At 34.9% G+C, this 20,668-nt stretch overlaps 1 protein-coding gene across 2 annotated transcripts in view; it reads left to right on the top strand.

The window, feature by feature from the left end:
- DIAPH3 (diaphanous related formin 3) overlaps positions 1 to 20,668 on the top strand; it is a 522,381-nt gene that overhangs the window by 177,207 nt on the left and 324,506 nt on the right. For both annotated transcript variants that reach the window (XM_066236696.1, XM_066236697.1), the window contains 5 exons: positions 9,345 to 9,455; positions 9,735 to 9,853; positions 10,734 to 10,850; positions 15,498 to 15,616; positions 17,896 to 17,960. In XM_066236696.1, the coding sequence (XP_066092793.1) occupies positions 9,345 to 9,455; positions 9,735 to 9,853; positions 10,734 to 10,850; positions 15,498 to 15,616; positions 17,896 to 17,960 (531 nt within the window). The remainder of the gene's footprint in view (positions 1 to 9,344; positions 9,456 to 9,734; positions 9,854 to 10,733; positions 10,851 to 15,497; positions 15,617 to 17,895; positions 17,961 to 20,668) is intronic.

A 20,668-nucleotide genomic window follows, 5' to 3' on the forward strand; every position in this document is an offset into this window, starting at 1 on the left:
ATAGTAGGGGATTTCAATACCCCACTAACATGACTAGATAAATCCTCAAGAAAGAAAATTAACAAAGAAACAGCAGACTTAAAGGACATACTAGATCAACTTGATTTAATAGATATCTTCAGAACGTTTCACCCTAAAGCAGCAGAATATACATTCTTTTCAAGTGTTCATGGTACACTCTCTAGGATATACCACATGTTAGGGCACAAAAGTGGCCTCAATAAATTTAAGAAGATTGAAATCATATCAAGCACTTTCTCTGATCACAGTGGCATGAAACTAGAAATCAACCACAATAGAAAAACTCAAAAATTCTCAAACACATGGAAACTAAATAGCAGGTTGTTTAATAACAAATGGATTAAGAATGAGATCAAAGAAGAAATAAAAAAATTCCTAGAAACGAATGGTAATGAGCATATAATAACTCCAAATTTATGGGACATAGCAAAAGCAGTACTGAGAGGGAAATTCATAGCACTACAGGCACACTTAAAGAAGCTCAAAGAAGCTCAATTAAACAACTTAACCCTGCATCTAAAAGAACTAGAAAAAGTACAGCAAGTAAAGACTAAATGTAGTAGAAGGAAGGAAATAATAAAGATCGGACCAGAAATAAATGACATAGAGGCTAAAGAAACAATACAGAGGATCAATGAAACTAGGAGCTGTTTTTTTGAAAAAGTAAACAATACCGATGAACCTTTAACTAGACTCACCAAGAAAATAAGAGAGAGGACTCAAATAATTAAAATCAGAAATGAAAGTGGAGAAATAACAACTGACACAACAGAAATACAAAATATTGTAAGAAAATACTATGAAGAACTGTACACCAAAAAACTAGACAACCTAGATGAAATGGACAAATTCCTTGAAACATATAAACTTCCAAAAATCAATCTGGAAGAATCAGAAAATCTAAATAGACCAAGTACACCAAATGAGATTGAAACAGTCATCAAAAAACTTCCAACAAGGAAATGCCCTGGGCCTGATGACTTCACAAGTGAATTCTACCAAATATTCAAAGAAGAAGTAACTCCTATCTTTCTCAAGCTATTTCAAAAAATTCAAGAGGAAGGAAGACTTCCCAGCTCCTTTTACGAGGCGAGCATAATTTTGATTTCAAAATCAGGCAAAGCCAACACAGGAAAGAAAATTATAGGCCAGTATCCCTTATAAATATAGATGTTAAAATCCTCAACAAAATATTAGCAAACTGGATCCAACAATATATGGAAAAAAATCACACATCATGGTCAAGTAGGATTTATTCTGGGGAGGCAAGGCTGGTACAATATTCGCAAATCAATCAATTGATTCATTACATAAACAAAAGGAGAAAAACCAAATGGTAATTTCAATAGACGCAGAAAAAGCATGTGATAAAATCTAGCACCTATTCATGATCAAAACTCTCAGCAAAGTGGGAGTACAGGGAACATACCTCAACATGATAAAAGCCATCTATGACAAACCCACAGCCAACATCATATTCAATGGGCAAAAATTAAAAGCAATCCCCTTAAGATCAGAAACAAGGCAGGGGTGCCCCCTTTCACCACTCTTATTCAATATAGTCCTTGAAGTCCTAGGCACAGCAATCAGACAAGAAGAAATAAAAGGCATTCAAGCTGGAAAAGAAGAAATAAAACTTTCATTATTTTCAGATGATATGATATTGTATATATGAAACCCTAAAGTATCAGTCAGAAAACTACTGGACCTGATAAATGAATTCAGCAAAGTGGCAGGATATAAAATTAATACTCAGAAATCCGAGGCATTTTTATACACCAGCAATGAACAGTCAGAAAGAGAAATTAAGGAAACAATCCCCTTCACGATTACAAACCAAAAAAATAAGTACAGAGGAGTAAATTTAACCAAGGAGACTAAAGACTTGTACTCAGAAAATTATAAAACATTGATAAAAGAAATCAAGGAAGATACAAACAAGTGGAAGCATATACTGTGCTCATGATTAGGAAAAATAAACATCATTAAAATGTCTGTATTACCCAAAGCAATTTATAATTTCAATGCAATACCAATTAAAATACCAATGACATACTTTAAAGATATAGATTACATATTCCAAAAACTTATATGGAACCAAAAAGGAACACGAATAGCCCAGCAATCTTGAAAAAGAAGAATAAAGTGGGAGGTATCACACTTCCTGATATCAAGTTATACTACAAGGCCATTGTACTCAAAACAGCCTGGTACTGGCATAAGAACAGGCATATAGATCAATGGAACAGAACAGAGAACCTGAAATAAACCCACAGCCCTATGGACTACTGATATTTGACAAAGGAGGTTAGGGCATACAATGGAGTAAAGACAGCCTCTTTAACAAATCGTGTTGGGAAAATTGGACAGCTACCTGCAAAAAGATGATACTTGTCCACCAACTTATACCATTCACAAAAATAAACTCAAAATGGATAAAAGACTTAAATGTAAGCCGTGAAACCTTAAATGTCTTAGAAGAAAAGATAGGCACTAAGCTCTCTGACCTCTCTTGCAGTGATATATTTGCCGATTTATCTCCATGGGCAATTGAAATATAAGACAATACACAAATGGGACTATATCAAACTAAAAAGCTTTTGTACAGTGAAAGACAATATGAACAGAATAAAAATACAAACCACACCATGGGAGAACATTTTTGGCAATACATCTGATAAGGGGTTAATAACCAAAATTTATAAAGAACTTGTAAATCTTAACAGCAGGAAGACAATCCAGTGAAAAAATGGGCAAAAGAAATGAATAGACAGTTCTCCAAAGAGAACATACAAATGGCCATTAGGCATATGTAAAAATGCTCAACATCACTAATCATTAGAGAAATGCAAATTAAAACCACAATGAAATATCACCTCACACCAGTCAGAATGGCGCTCATCAACAAAATAACACAGAATAAGTGCTGGCGAGGATGTGGAGAAAGGGAACCCTCCTGCACTGCTGGTGGGAATGCAGACTGGTGCAGCCACTCTGGAAAACAGTATGGAGATTCCTCAAAAAATTAAAAATCGAACTGCCTTTTACCCAGCTATCCCACTTTTAGGAATATACCCTAAGAACACCATAGAACTGTTTCAAAAGAAGAAATGCACCCCCATGTTTATGGCAGCATTGTTCAAAATAGCGAAGATCTGGAAACAGCTCCAGTATCCATCAGTGGACAAGTGGATTAAAAAGCTTTGGTACATATATACTATGGAATACTAGTCAGCCATAAGAAATGATGACATCGGATCATTTACAATAACATGGATGGACCTTGATAACATTATACAGAGTGAAATAAGTAAATCAGAAAAAAGTAACAACTATATGAATCCATACATAGATGGGACATAAAAATGAGACTCAGAGACATGGACAAGAATGTGATGGTAACAGGGGGGAGAGGTTGCGAGAAGGTGTTGGGGTGAGAAAGGAGAAAACTGGGGTAGGGAGAGGGGAGGGGCACAGAGAAAAGCAGATAGAAGGTGACTGAAGACAATTTGACTTTGTGTGAGGGATATGCAACCTAATCAAATGTCAAAATAATCTGGAGATGTTTTCTCAACATATGTACCCTGATTTATTAATGTCACTGCATTAAAGTTAAGAAAAATAAGATAAACAGGAAAAAAAATTAAGTCCAGAAAGAGTCAGAAAGCAAAGGTTAAAAATACCTAAAGTTCTTAGTTTTTCTGATATTTGCACTGAGCATAGCAGTGACAGTTGTTTGTGTACTAGAGGAAATTTGGGTAATGTGTCTTCATGTCTGACGAAACCTCACTTTCTTTCAAGGACAGAAAGCTATTTTACTGATTAAATAATATAGATTCTGGCATGTTCCTCTGTTTTACTGTTAACCTCTTTCTGCTTCTAATGATTTTCCTTTGATCATTTGCCTTGTTCTTAAAGTTGCCTTTGACCAGTTCTGTTCCTCATATTGAATATATGAGATGACTGTGTGCAGTTTATTTGCTTTATTGTCCCCTGTTGTGTGCCTTTACTTCCTAGTTTACAGCACTGCTGACATTTGTCCCAGTCTTTGTAGTTATCGTTTTGGCTGCTCATTTTCCTGATCTTTGACTGTGTGGCCCTTTTCCATCTCAGTCTTGGTGCGGCTTCTGTGTGCTGCTGCCCCTGAGGACATCCGCAATGATGCCAAGTCTGAGACAGGCACATATCCTTCCAGCCAGAAGTTATGTTCAAAATACCATTTCTTATGTAAGGTTTCTTTTTTGTAAATGGAACAATAGTAGCAACGTGAGCTTTCAAGTATTTGCTTTTCAAATGATTAGGTTGAGTCTGTGATCTAACAGTGAAAGGAAGGAAGTGTCTTACATAGGGTTGCTGAAACCAAAGGTTGAGAAGAAGTATTTCCTGTACAGAGAGAGATGCATTTAGAGCAAGGTGAATATTAAGAACATATTTTAACTATAAATTTTTTCACTGGTTACATGTGGTACACGTGGGAGACAAGTGTTTTTTCACTTGGAACCGCAACTGTCCCCTTTGTAGAAACTCTTCTTCTCCAATCACCGATTTGGCAAATACAGTGGTAATTGATTAGCCATCTTATTTGACCTGTTAGAGCACTTGACTCAGTTGATCATGTTCTCTGTTGAGACACTTTTCTCCCATATTTTCAGAATGCCACTTGGTGGAAAATCTGCTTGTCTTCTACCTCACGGCTGGCTCTTTATTTCCTCAATCCACAAATTGAAACCTACAGTTGAAATGCCCTATCAGTTCTTCTTTGTTCTTTTAAAATTTTTTTTAAATGTATTGATTTTAGAAAGAGAGAGAGAAAGGAGGGGAGGTTGAGAGAGAGAATAAAAGAGAGAATGAGACTTCAATTTGTTCCACTAATTTTTACATTCATATGTTGATTCTTGTATATGCCGTGACTGGGGATTGAACCCACAACCTTGGCATTTCGGAACCATGCTCTAATCAACTGAGCTACTTGGCCAGGGCCTGTTCCGTTTTTTTCCCACACTCTCTCTACTACCCTCTAGATCAGAGGTAGTCAACCTTTTTATACCTACTGCCCACTTTTGTATCTCTGTTAGTAGTAAAATTTTCTAACCACCCACCGGTTCCTCAGTAATGGTGATTTATAAAGTAGGGAAGTAACTTTACTTTATAAAATTTATAAAGCAGAGTTACAGCAAGTTAAAGCATATAATAATAATTACTTACCAAGTACTTTATGTCGGATTTTTGCTAAGTTTGGCAGAATAAATCTACAAAAGAACTTACTCTAGTTAAATCTATCTTTTTATTTATACTTTGGTTGCTCTGCTACCGCCCACCATGAAAGCTGGAACGCCCACTAGTGGGCGGTAGGGACCAGGTTGACTACCACTGCTCTAGATGATCCATCTGAGATCTTGGTATTTACATACTGCTTCTATGGTAATCTCTTTCTTGAACTGAAGTCCCCTGTGTCCAATTTTCTTTTCTACTCTTTTTGACAAAGGTCATTAATAGATACTTTTAATTTAACATCTTCAAAATTGAACTCCTTGATTTCTTCTCAAGCCCCTTTCTCCAATTGTCTTTCCCATCTTAATAAATGACATTTTTACTCTTTGAATTGTCTAGACCTAAAAATTAGAATTAAATCTTGACTTCCCCCTCTCTCTCTCTCTCATAGTGATAGCCAGGGCCCAAGTTGTTTCTATCCTGTATTCATAGCACAAAGTGTCTGATACCTAGTAGGCACCAATAAATACGCTTTGAAGGAATGAAATGTGTGAGCTAGTAAAACAGAAAGTGAACTGCAGTCTGATGCCCAAAGATAGAATCTGTAGTTAATCCTGAGGAGGAAAGAAGCTCCTTGTTTTCTTCTTCTCCTCAGTTCCAGAACTGGTATTGAAGCAATTAGTGTGGCATAATGCAAATTAATGGACATCATATGCTATATTTTTGGTACATCAGGCAGAGCAGGGTGATTCATTCTTTATGATGAACATCTATCTCACTTATTATTTTTTGAGATTCTGTTAACATCCTCATGGGACACAAGGTACCATAGGTATTCAATAACTATATTTTGTTAATGAGTGAGTTATTCCTAATATACATTTCAATCTCACAATTTTAAAAGTGGGATTTATTCTATTCTCTAAAACTTGTTTCTCTCCTTGTATTTTATATTTTTTAAAACTCTGTTAATGGTACCACCTCCTATATACTTGAACAACAAAAGTGGCAGGACTCTTGGTAAATACTTTTTCTCAACCCCTTGTTAGCACAGGCATTGCTGGATTTTCTTCTTTATATTTTAAATGTTCAAGGCCTTCTTTATCACTCATCAGTTACTTCTTTTTCCTGAGAGAAGGAAGGAGAGAGAGAGAGAAAGAAGGAGAAGCATCAACTCTTTGTTTCACTCATTTGCATCATTGTTGCTTCTCTTATGTTCCCTGACCAGGGCTCCCACCAGTGAGCCAGCACTCTCATTAATGAGCTGCACCCCTTGGAATTGAGCCGGGGACCTTGGTCTGACCGTGGTACTCTGGGACAGTGCTTTATTCACTGTGCCCTTGGCCAGGGCCTATCTTAATAAATGACATTTTCCATAAATGTTCTACAATAATTTCTTAACTTTTATCCATTTCCTCTATTATTGACTCTTCTTTGCATACTCCTTTGTGATTTCCACTATTTCTAGCTGCATCTGAGTTTTCTGACTTGGCATACAGGGCATGCCTCATCTGTCCTGTCTCTGTCCAGCCTCATCTCCACTAACTTCTGTGCTGTCTCCCTTCTCATCCTACAAAGTACTTAGGAAATCTGACTTCCTTGTAATTCAACAAGAGCCTGTGTCTTGGAACATGTTAATTCCTCTGTTTGCAACATCTTGGTCCTCCTCTTAATCAGCTGCCTTCCTATTAACCATTAGGGGTCTGTACCATTACTAAGCTGTCCTTGTTTCTATTTAGTTATATCTCTCATAGTATATAGTTTATTTGTAGTCACTGTACCTGTTTACCTTCATCTGGGTAGGAGCACATCTAGGGTACCTTTATAGTTCATGACCCTTTTTCGGGATCTCTTGGCATTGATTTGCTACCCATTTCTGCCGGTATGCTGTATTAGCGTGAAATTGTATGATACAACAATATATGTGTTAAAATGTAGGAGGAACTCTTTAGCATGATTATAAAATTTTTTATCTGTAAGGAAATGATACATTTTGCTGTATAATTGTATATATTCACAGATATGTTTGCATAATTAATATAAATATAAATTAATCAAAGAGTTTTTAGATCATGATGGTGAATTATTATTAGAAATGGGGAGGAAATTTTATAGAACAAAATTCATTACTTCAACTTAAATCAATTTCCTGTTTTTTATTTTATGGAGAATTGCCTTTTTTAATGCTTTCTGGAAATACTTTGAATTATCCTAATTTTTTCTTTCTCAATTTCATGCTTTTATTTCTCTACACAGCTCTACTTAGGTGATATTTGCTGTTAATTTTTGTTACTTATTTTTGTGGCTTTGTTGGTGTGGTGATAATTTACATCTTTTCCAGAAACCTGGTGACTAAGACTGATTTAATTTCTCTGTATAAAAAAATTATTTATTTGCTCTTTGATCTTTTAAAATTATACTTCTGAGAAAAACATTTGTGAGTATCACAGGTAATGTCTGGCAAGAAAGTGGAAAGAACGTATTTTAAACTTGACTTTTTGACATGAACTGGTTACAGGTCAGTGAATCTATACTGGGAAGATTGCTCTTTTCAAAGTTTTTTCTTTTCTTTTTTTTAAAACGTGTTTTTATTTCCTCTCTTTTTCTGCCACATTTCCCACCCTCACTTTAATCAGTCCTAAGTTTTGACAGTAGAAGGATGCTGGTCAGATTTTAGCATTTATATATAAAATACAATGATTGCTATATATTTCGACCAGCAGGGACTAAGACCCCTATTGGTGTCTTAATCCAAAAATGTTATTTTATATTCATATAAACCTTGCCTTGAGGGATAGAGAAAGGACAATTTAGGGAACAGCATGAGGTTAAACATTGATCAGTAAGCCCGTCCTTGCTAGACTTTGGTAGAATGTAGACTTAGAAAAATAACGTCAGCAAGAGGAAAGCATACTTTTGCTTCTCTAGAGATAATCTTGTTTCTATGGATTTTAGATGATGAACGATATATTTCAGGCCAGGAAAAAAAGATGTAAACATTGGAAGTTGAAATATTAAACCTGAACTGAAAAATACAGTGAGTTTTAATTTTCATCGTTTAAGTTATATACTAATTAATAAATATAACTATGTCATTTCTTTATTATGCATTTGTGATTACACACAGTAATTTTGAATTTTTGCCAAAGGGCAAGAACCACTGCCAGATAAATTAACTTCTAGTAATTAATTGTGTAGTGTTCATAATATAGTTTTTAGTAATAACAACCCCTTTAACCAGATTCAGGACACTTGTTGACTTTGAAGTATTTGGGTCTTTGGATTTCTCTTGATGAATGGAAAATTATTTTATTACCCTATTTTACGTATTAGCCTTCTATTAGAAATTTACAGTTTTTCAACATGGATGTGATTATTTTGTGTTATGTGTTTGAAATGACATTTTTAAACAAGAACTTAACTTTTGGTTAGAGTACTTTTTTTTTTTTTATGGAACAATGCTGATGCCTAATGTTTCTCCACCTCTCCCACAAGAACCTCTGACTACTTGAAAAATAAAAAAATTCTCTACTGAAACTATAATTCACATATAATTTATAGTTGACTAAAATATTTTACATAAGAATTATTGTTTCCATAGCCTCTCCTGTGAAGGAAGACCTTGGTTTCAGTTCTACTGCTTGTCTTTTTTTTTTTTTTTTTTTTTTTGTATTTTTCTGAAGCTGGAAACGGGGAGAGACAGTCTGACAGACTCCCGCATGCGCCCGACCGGGATCCACCAGCAGGCCCACCAAGGGCGAAGCTCTGCCCACCAGGGGGCGATGCTCTGCCCCTCCTGTGCGTTGCTCTGTTGCCACCAGAGCCACTCTAGCGCCTGGGGCAGAGGCCAAGGAGCCATCCCCAGCGCCCGGGCCATCTTTGCTCCAATGGAGCCTCGGCTGCGGGAGGGGAAGAGAGAGACAGAGAGGAAGGAGAGGGGGAGGGTTGGAGAAGCAGATGGTGCTTCTCCTGTGTGCCCTGGCCGGGAATTGAACCCGGGACTTCTGCACGCCAGGCCGACGCTCTACCACTGAGCCAACCGGCCAGGGCCTCTACTACTTGTCTTTTAACTGTTGGAATCCGAGTCTAACTGGCTGTGTCATCTGTTTTAGGTAGCTTGTATGCAGCTCATCAATGCCCTTGTTACCTCTCCTGATGATTTGGACTTCAGGCTTCACATCAGAAATGAATTTATGCGTTGTGGATTGAAAGAGATATTGCCAGTAGGTGCCCTGCAGACTCCTTATTAATATTTAAATTAGAGGAGTACTTGAGTAGGGGAAAATTTAGATAAATTACCTTCAAGAATAATTTATCTGTGGGACAAAAAGGCTTGAATATTAAAATCTATTTTTTAAATCCAGATAAGATGTTTGAGTATTTAACACTTTAAATGTTTGAATGCTATAAATCAAGTTGAGTAGTTGGTTTCCGTTTCTGTTTTTATCTATTTTTGCATTATGGAAAAGGTGTTCATCGTAATTTCTGTTTGATATCCCTAGAATTTAAAATGCATTAGGAATGATGGCCTGGATATCCAGCTTAAAGTTTTTGATGAGCATATGGAAGAAGACTTGATTGAGTTCTTTCATCGTCTGGACGATATTAGAGCTGAACTTGAATATCCTTTTGTTCTACGGGCTAGACGGATATGTAAAATTACTACTAAACCACAACCAACTGACCTTTATCCCATAAAATATTAAACTTCTGAAGCTATTTCTATATAAACTATAAAAATCTAATCTTTATGAATGAGAAGTATAATTGTATAAACCTTTCTAATTTTATTAGTTAGACCAGACTCTAATGTATATGAATATAATCTTCCCTTCCCTTCCCTTCCCTTCCCTTCCCTTCCCTTCCCTTCCCTTCCCTTCCCTTCCCTTCCCTTCCCTTCCCTTCCCTTCCCTCCCCTCCCCTCCCCTCCCCTCCCCTCCCCTCCCCTCCCCTCCCCTCCCCTCCCCTCTCCTCCCCTCCCTTCCCCTCCCCCAATGCTCTCCAGCAGTAAGAATTAGGAGACCTTAGCCTACTGGTTAGCTCCTGCCCTACACCCTGGGTACATACTCATGTGGGCCTTGTTAACTGTGCGTCTGCAGATGTCCGTGCTTTCTCAGAGACCCACCAGGTTCCGGTCCTCCCCTGGGGCTTCTCCCTGGTAGGTAATGCTCTCTTGGTCAGGGCAGCCCCAGAACCCAGTACAGTGATCACAGCCAGCTGCTCACTGCACTAGCTGCCAGCAGCATCTTCGCTCCAGATAGGGAGATTGGTCAAATTAATTGTAGAGAATACAAAAAGTATCATGTCATTTTTTTGCACAGAATTTTCCTTCTACTCTCAGTTCTAATTACCTATGTTTGATCATTTGTTGAATATACGTGATGCCTATTTTCGGGTAAGACACACAATAATCTTTAGAAGTCTTACAGAGCAAACTCTATGTCCTGTTATTTCAGTTCAGTGTAGGATAAGTAATTCCACATATTCCTTAATCAATTTACTGAAGCATATGATGTTTACAACATGGTGTGGAGCACAGTTAAGGAAACTAGAGCAGAGAAATATTTTATTTCTATTCTTCAGCATCTTTTACTGATTCGAAATGATAGTTTTATAAGGTAAGAGAAAGCTATATTCTAATATTTTACTTACTGATAAAATTCTAATTGTGAAATTTACTCAGTGTTTGATTTGGGCAGTCAAGTAATTTTAAGATTTTTATTTTTGTTATAATACTAAGTTATAGAATGTGGTGTTTCCTCTGGGTATATATTTAGCTAGATGATGGTAAAATGATCTTACTATTATTTTTTAAGCTCCAGTGGATTCTTGTTTACAACTTTTCGTCTGCATGAACATGTAAACTAGCAATAAATTACTACTTTATCATGTGATGGATAATATTTTCTGGTTAGTTTTTAGGCAGTAGGAATAATGATGAGTTTTCTCTATAAGTTACATAAAAGGCACTTAAACTTTGCTTTTATTAAGAAAGTGCCTTAATAATATAGGTATGTTTGATGTTGCTGGTGTATCAGAAAAGCAAGGTGGAAAGTCATTTATGTCCTAACCATCTTGACCTTATTCATAAACTGTTTATTCTGTCTGTACCTTGCCTATGTGTAACGATCTATGGGTATCAGCACCTAACTTGCCTGGGTTGCTATGCAAATGGAATATTAGTACTGTGGGTAAAACTCCTAGCCAAATGCCTGGCACATGGTTTTATGTTCAGTAAATGTTCTCAATATCCTCTTTTCACTTTTATTACTGTTTTATGAGGAAAGCTGAGATTTTCAAATATAAAACCGTTTTTGTTTCCACCAATTTAGCTGTGTTGAAGTTGCATTCTCAAGCACTGTGGGCAGTAGGTCTTTTCTTATTCTAATTTCCACAAGAAGGATTTGCTAGACATGTCTCATGTAGGCCCTGTCCTCTGGGTGATGCCCGAGTATACCTTAGACCTTTTGGTGTGCCTGACGAGAACAGAATGAGTCAAAAAAGGTTAAAGCTTTTCAGTTCTTTGGGATAAGAACAGATCATCCATCATAGCTCCTCCCTTTGTAGGTATCCCATTGGCATTGTAAAATATGAGTTTAGCTGTGATGGTAATTTTCTTCTAATAGTTTATTAAAAATAAAAGTTTATTTAACCATTTTATAAATGCTAGATAAACAATACTAATACATTAGTTACATAAGATTTTAAAATATAAGTGCCCTGTTTATTGGGATATTATATTTATTATCCAAATTTACTTAAAAGTGAAATTGAAACTTTCATCTTTTCTAAAGTAACCCCATCCTTTACTTGATCCCTGTATGGTTGGTTCTGTCTAGTTGTTTAAAGCTTTTTGAGTTTTCAAGATTTTTTTTTTTTTTTTTTTTTTTTTTTTTTTACAGGGACAGAGAGAGAGTCAGAGAGGGGGATAGATAGGGATAGACAGACAGGAACGGAGAGAGATGAGAAGCATCAATCATCAGTTTTTCATTGGGACTCCTTAATTGTTCATTGATTGCTTTCTCATATGTGCCTTGACCGCGGTGGGCCTTCAGCAGACCGAGTAACCCCTTGCTTGAGCCAGCGACCTTGGTTTTCAAGAATTTAACACTGATATTTGCTTTCAACAATTCCAGTGTGTCTTGAATGCTGCAGGGGTAGGTGGGAAGTTATCTTTCTTGTGACCTTAATCCCTTCAGCTGTGTTCCAAGAGGACAAGAGGTTTAGTCTAATTTCAAAACATTACAAAGCACAACCATCCTGGTGCATGCTCAGGAGATCAGTCCTATCAGAAGGATCAGTAGTGTCAGAAACACTAAACTATAGCATTACCGTAGTGACATTAGTGAAGCATAGAGGTGTAGTTATTTTATTTTGGTCACCTTTTGAATATCACTTTTAAATATGATTCACATCTAATCTCCTTTCCCCTCCTTCCTCCCTCCTCCGTTCCCTCCCTCCCTCCCTCCCTCCTTCCCTCCCTCCCTTCCTTCCTTCCTTCTTTCAAATTTTTTCCATTGATTTGAGAGTGAGAGGGAAGCATCAACTCATTCCACTTTGTTGTGCATTCATTGATTGCTTCTCTTTCTTGCCCTGAGTTGGGGTCAAAACCACGACCTCGGCCTTCTGGGAGGACACTTTATTCAGTGAGTCACCTGGCCATGGCACTAATGTTGCTTTCTTATTGGCTCTTTAATCCTCAGGTCTTTGTTCCAAATATGGTTGCAGTGAAGGCATGGTTCTTCTATGGCTGTTGTAGTCCAAACCATTCCTTCTGTTTTTCCCCATGGTCCATGAATAATTCTCATCATTTCATGTGTTGTTTTTGTTCTTATAAAGAGACTATACTTTTATAACAAGATTAAGTCAGAATTATGTCATTTACATAAAATTTTTGTCATACTTTCATTTTGCACTTACATACAGTAAAATTCACTTTTTGTTATATAGTTATATGAACCTTATTGGTCTTACATTCAGTTTTTGGTATCACTATCTCAGATGGATCTGAATTTTGCCTTTCAGAAATCTTCTATTATCTGAACATATTTTGTTTGGTGAACATTTTAAACTATTATTGATATGAATAAACATAATTCATTAAGTTTTTTTTTAATAAATGGATTAGGTACAGAATAAATAGATTTCAGAATGCAAAATAGCCTGGTTTAAAAGAATTAGGAGATAAGAAAATTAGAATATCTGCTCACTTTCACATTTGGAACATGAGGAAACCTTACTGCAATGGAACTTGATTGGAGAATGTCTGTCAAAGCAGCCCCTGCCAACCAAGAAAATTGAAATGCAGCGAGATAATGAGAAGGTGGAGTAGAAGATCACATTGAATTCTGAAACAAATAATTAGTGGTTCACCATGTGCAGAATACCATGCTAGTTGAATGTGCATGGGAGATAATTTCTGGTATTTTGTAAAAAACATATTGCAGAGAAAGTGAATGTGATTTTTAAAATATCCTCTAAACTGGCTTGTTATCAGTAAGTAATAACAATTTGTGTTCATCTCTGGATTAAGATGATTCCCACACTCCTCTGACATGTTCCCTAACTCGCCAGTATCACTCACAGATTATTTTCTCAATTTATATTTCTGGAAATCGAGAACTATTCTTTGCTAATATTGCCTTCCTGAAAGAGATTTTTGCACAAAATTTCAGCTACTTTATAAATGAGTTCATAACTGGGAGTGTGAAGTCGGGACAATAGTGAAATGATTTTTTAAATGATGTAAATAGCTTGTGTTAATTTAAAATATTTTTATTAAAACAACATTAGAATGGTATTGAATGACTAAAAAGAATAGAAGTGCATGCATCTTCTAAATCTGCAAGTGTGATAGATGTAAATATGTGTGAAGTTTATGTACTTTTAGTGTCAATGTGATTATGGCTAAAATATTAGAGGATGGGAGATTATTTTTTTGCAAGAGGTTGATAATATCTTTTTGCTTTGATTTGTACCTAGGAACACTGTCTTGAACATTTTTACTCTGACAATTAATGATCATTAGTGTTTTTGCTAATGTTAAGATATAGTAAATCTTATTGAACATAATAGATGATTTATTATATGTAGCATAAATAGGTCAAGTGTGGTGCATGATAGTTTATAGGGTAGGAAAGCCTAAGAGAGTAGAGAGACCATCACACACTACATGGTGAAGAAGGTTTGGAGTGGAAAACTGTAAAAAGTTACTGAGGGAAGGAATAAGTCGTGGGCGTGGCTTGAGAGGATGGTACCTCATTGTAATAGTGTCTGTCCTCTCTATCACTTTAATTTGGTTTTGTTTATAAAATTTTTCTAGATATTTCTTTCATGTGCTGGCTTGAGTTTTAAGGGATGTTATTTATTTAGCTTTTATACACATAAGTGGACTGAATTGTAATGATTACATGAACCCTATTTGGACATTTTAGTTTAGTTTTCTCCAAAAATTGTTACACTAAGTTTATCCAGCTTTGTTTTGAGTAAGAAATATACTGCTCACAAAAATTAGGGGATCAGGATACGTGCAGAAACTCCAGTACTTTGTCTTTTGTACAGTGCATTTTCACTAATGAAATAAAAGTTGGTTTTGCATCTCATTTGCTTAATTGAACAACTTTCTTTGACTTGTTTGCTTTTCTGATCTTGTTTAATAAAAAGAAAATCAAATGCTTCTTTTTTTTATCGCTTCATATTCGTTTTGAAATATTTCCTAATTTTTGTGAGCAGCAAATTTATTTGATATTGTATATAATTTATAGTATAGGTTTTTAATTTGATTCCACATACATTCTAAAACAGTATGCTGTATGGTTTGAAGAACCTTCCAGGAACTGTTTTAGAAAATATTTTTTTGTTTTTATTAATAATATTAATTAATAGTAGCTATTTTCATGTGGTACAGTGGTTGGTTGATCTTTATTGAGGACTACTTTTGAACATATATCTTGCTTTATGTTAATATTCTTTCTTTTACTGCCTACTAATTAAGTCAAGGTTCTGCCATGTATAAGGAAATCATCTTTAAGGCACTGTATTTGCTAAAAGATTATAAAATCTATAATGTCTTAAAATCATTAGAAGGAAAGTGATAAGGTAATTGTATTTACTGTTACTGCTATGCTAAATATGTTATGTTAACTGTTGAACTATATATACTAAGTAAATTAGTGAACTTTAAATCCAGCCCACGAAAATGTTCTGTTTTGATGTAAAGTTACAATAATAAATTGAGTAGATACTTATTCTTTTCCTTGGTTTAGGCAACAGTACTTCAAATTAATCGATGAGTGTGTATCTCAGATTGTATTGCATAGAGATGGCATGGATCCAGACTTCACATATCGAAAAAGGCTAGATTTAGATTTAAGTCAGTTTGTTGGTGAGTATTTTTTAATTATTTAAACGGGAATATCTTATCTCCCCTCTGCATCTCCCCTCCTCATTAGCTCTAGAATATTTTTTCTCATAGAGGGGTCTGTAGACTTCTGAGATCATTGATACCCTTTTTAGGGATTTCAATAGTTAAAACTATTTTCATAATATTATTAACACATAATTTATCTTTTTTTTACTGTGTGGATATTTGCCCTGATTATGCAAACCAGTGATGGGTAGAAGTGCTACCACTTTGTTATGAATCAAGGCAGTGGCACCATTTTATTAGCCATTGTGTTATTCCCTGTCAGTAAAGCAAGACAAAGCAATAAAATCTGCCATTTTTTGCTTAAGAATGTCCTTGATAAAGACCTAAACAGTATTTTATTAAACATCTTCCCTGAGGACACATCGTTTTACTATTGTGTGTGAAAAAATGAGATGTACACATGAAGCACTTCTGCTGTATACCAGAGGTCAGTGAGAACATATTCATCCAAGTGTTTGAGTGTCAGCGGAACTGGCTTTGTGTTTTACACAGAAAGAATGGTTGTCATACAGACTTTGACTACACAGACTCAGATGTTTAGCACACACTTTCTTAAAAACGAAATGAAGTGTATCAGTATCTTCAAGGAAAAGGAGTGACAGAATTTGTTGCCAATGATAAAATTCAAGCTTTCAAGTAAAAACTCGAAATGTGAAATGATTTTTGAATAGTATTTGAAAAGACAATTTATTCCTGGACGTTAGGAACATTTCTTTCTTGAGTACATGGGTGGTTTTGACATTCAACTCTTCCTGCATATAGGACATAGAAAGGGAGTGTCATCTTTGAACACTGCTTGCCTATGTAAGTGAAACATATATTTATACAGTGAGAGTGAATTTATTGTATTTATTGACATTACATATTTAGAACAACCTTATAAGCACTGTATAATACAAATACAGAGGAGTGTTGATAGGAATAGATGAGAGAAGACTGAGTAATTGGGGAGACAGATGTTTGTATGGGACACAGATAACTTTATGTATTATAGTGAAAATCAAGAGATAATGTCTCTATAACAGGAATCAAAAGTTTAAGTATTTATTTAGTGCTACAGAGCCAGGCAAATTAGAAAGTAAAATTATGAAAAATGGGATTAGATAGGAACACAGTTTTGACCTTTTGTAGCAGAATGTTACCTATAATGTCTTAAATAGATAAGAAATAATGATATGGACATTTTATGTAGAATTAAGAAATGAACCACCAGAATAATCTAATACAGAAAGAGCGTTGAGTGGTAGCATTTAGGGAGTGCGGTTCAGATTTCAGTCAGTTGATTTGGTTCACTATTACTTTTCATTATAAGCCCTTTTGTAATGTTTTTTACAGCCATGTTCATGTATTACTTTCATTTAAAAAATCAAAGAAGGGATAAAATACATTATGGGAAATCCATGTAAGTCACTGTTCCTGCTTAATATCCCATTGTGTGAATATATAGCATAGTTTATTTAATCTATTATTGCTGGGCAAGTAATTTTAGTTTTATCTAACATTAACAATATTTTAATAAATATTCCTTCTTAAAGACAAAGTTTTAGAAATAGAATTTCTGGATGAAAGAAAATTCACATTTTAAATTTTAGTACATGTTGCCTACTTTCTCATTAATGAAGTTTGATATTCATACTTCTATTGTGTTGGCAAGTTGGTTTCTCTGTGCCATCTCCCAATTTGACATTATGGGTCATTTAATCTTTGCTATTTCTCAGTAAAATTTTTATATTGTCATATTATTGGGGAAAATGAAGTATTCATTCATATGTCTTAGCAATTTGTAGTTTTGTTATTTTTTCAATCATTTTTAATTTTTCAATTACAGTTGACATACAATATTATATTAGTGTCAGGTGTACAACACAGTGATTACTATGGCCCATTTTCCTGTCTTGTGTTGGATTTCATCTTCTCTTTCTCTTCCAAAATAGTCCTGAACTGATGATAGAAACCTCTGAGTATTGTATGTTATAGTTGAACTTCTCCTCCTTTTGCCTAAGTTTAGAACTATGGTAGGGTTTGTCTTTCTCTTTATGTTTTATGCTTTTGTGATTATGTTTAGACAATTCTTCTTCATTACAGCATTGTAATATGTTTCTCCATTTTGCTTATTGTATTACTGGCACTGTTCTAAATGTTTTCAATGATTTTTTTTTTCTTTCTAAACTTTTAAAGTCATAATGAATTTGAGAAGTACTGCAATTTAAAATTTCCTGTCCTTGCAATTTTAGAAATTTGCATAGATCAAGTGAAATTAGAAGAGTCTGAAGAGAAAGCATCAGAATTTTACAAGAAAGTAAGTAACTTGGACTAACTTTGCAAGAATATTTGGGGAGCCACTCACTGCAGGTGTGCATCTGCTTCAGGGCCTTTGCTCATTGTTCCTGCTTTCTGCTTTGCCTGTTTCGGGCATCATCCTCCACAGAGCACTTCTAAACCATTATATTTAAAAAATTTAGCTCCCCACACCCAGCCATGACCCTCCCTATGCTGCTTTTGTTATTTTTCTTTTGCTGTCTTTATTATTTTACATGCTACCTAGTTTATTATGTATTTATGAGTGTATATATGAATGTGTTGTCATTTATCTCTAGAATAAATTTTCTGAGGGTTTTTTGTTTGCTTTATTTACTATCCCAGCACCTATCACAATTTCTGGCCTAAGAACTAAAAAATTATTTTCGAATGACTGAATGATTGAACAAAATGTATAGAGTCAGAATTTTACAATTGATATATTTCTCAAGAAATCATATAATTTAGGCCCTTGTGTTTGAAATTATATCAAAAAATTTTAAGAGAAAGCTTAACTTGCTTGTTGTTTTGATTGAAATTGCTTCATTTTAGATCAGGTTGAACCACGTGCGATATCATTTCCCTAGGTCAGAAGTATCGGATATTGCCCATTTCATTTGTTTCAGCCTGGCAGTATTGCTGACCGTTCTCCATTCCCCACTCTTCTTTACGATGGTGTTTTGTGCTTTTATCTGTGCTTAGCATGTAGCTATTTTACATTTTCTTGGTTTTTTTGGGGGGTGGGTGGGGAGTTGTTGTTTTCTTGACATTTTAGGTAGTCACTCTGGTTTGCAGTCATAGGACTGGTTAGAGAAATAATAATTACTACCACCACCACCTCTACAAATGTATACTAAATGAACACTTACTATGGGTTAGGCACCGTGCTAAAGAGTCTACATTTTTGTTGTATCAGGCTTTAAGCAAATCCTGAGGAAACTATATGGTTTTTATAAACTTTTAAGCTAAAACATAACTGCCAATGGTGGGCACTTTTTCTTAAGTTAGTAGTTATGAAAAACTTTGTAAATTTCCTAAGATGTCCTAAGGTTCAGCAAACACTTTCTGAGAGGTATTATATCTCAGACCTTTGGTTGCAGGCTAGGATTACAGCTATGAATATGATATTCTTGTTGCCCTGAAGTACCCAGTCTAGTGGGGAAACAATGGATCATTTAAATTAAGTGTCATAAGTGTTACAGCTGATAGATGTCGGTGCCGTCAAGTGACCCCTCACCCAACTTTATATTCTAAGCTCAGTAAGAATTTTTGCTCTTCATCAGAAAGTAGTAGGAAACTTCCAAGTACGTGATGTGGATTTATCACAGGTAGTATAAATTTGCTTTTATAATAATTATTATGTATATAGTTTATATGAGTGGTATTAAACATGGTAACTTTCTCAATACATTGTTTTAAAATTGTAAGCTTTAAAAGTAAGTAGAAGAAAGACCTTGTTCAAGGTTAGTTGTCTCCTTTTAGTCAGAAGTTATGTGTCTTAGGTATATTCAGAAAATATTGTTTGTTCCATAAAAGATTTCTACTGCCATGTCATTTTGTATATATCAGCAAGAACTTCTTTCTGATAGCTTTATAAGGACACATGTAAATACTTTGCTTTAGGCAGGAAGCTATCAGAGCTGCTAGATACATTCTTTATTTTGGTGCATAAATTTGAAAAATGAAGACCAGAAATGTCAGAAAGTACATAGAGAATATTGAATTATCAACCTTCTTGTACAGATGCACTAATACATTTACCCTAGGGAATAAAATTAAGCAGAGCCTCAACCTTAACTGTGTTTCTTGACATTTTTGCGTGTAATATTGTAAGCGTAATATTGCTCTAGTAACTCTTTTTGGAGAAGAAGGCTACCATATCAGTTTTTATAAAGTACGTCTTTAATGGAGATTCATTTTATCCCCAAGGCTACTGTGATTTGCCTATAGATATTATAAAAATGCTAAAGCAAAGTTTATATAGCTATTTTTCTCTTTGATAGTACAGATACTTTCAGTATAGTCAATTTAATTTATTAAATTCCCTTAGTGTATACTAATTATGACTAGTTGTTTTGATAGTTTTATCTTTGTTCCCCTACACAATTATTTATTTTTCTGAGTCTCATTCTAAGGCCTATGAAATATAATAGCATACATATTTATATTGTGAAAAAGACTTTTTTATTCTTACTCTCACAAGAATAATTTAATTTTTAAAATTTCTTGCTACACAGCAATAAACATCGACTGAGCAGTCATCGGAAGGCAAATAGAAAAGATGACTTCTCAAAGGCTTTTGATGCTGGAAGATGAGGGGACTTTAATATATGATAGTGACTTAGTTACTCAACAGATAAAGGAAGATTGGACAGGGATTGGCTTATCAGTTTAGATAACAAAGAAACTATAAAGCATTATCTAGACATTAATTGTAGGAAGGTAGTGTGCTTTCATCTAAATAACTCAGACTTTAAAGACACAAAATCTGGCTTTTTCTCTAAATCTTTTAATTACTAGCTGTATGATGAGGGACTAGTAATGGCCTCTGTGTTAAGGTCAGAATAAGATGCATACAGCCCTTTGTAAACTGTTGAATTCTATATTGTTGTTACTTTCCTTATTGAGGATTGATTGTATTTTAAAGTTTCAGGCTACTTTTGTGAAGTATTTGTATTATTTTTAACTGATTGATTTCCTCCACCCCAT

This window comes from Saccopteryx bilineata, chromosome 6 (genome assembly GCF_036850765.1).
Source record: "Saccopteryx bilineata isolate mSacBil1 chromosome 6, mSacBil1_pri_phased_curated, whole genome shotgun sequence".
NCBI lineage: Eukaryota > Metazoa > Chordata > Mammalia > Chiroptera > Emballonuridae > Saccopteryx > Saccopteryx bilineata.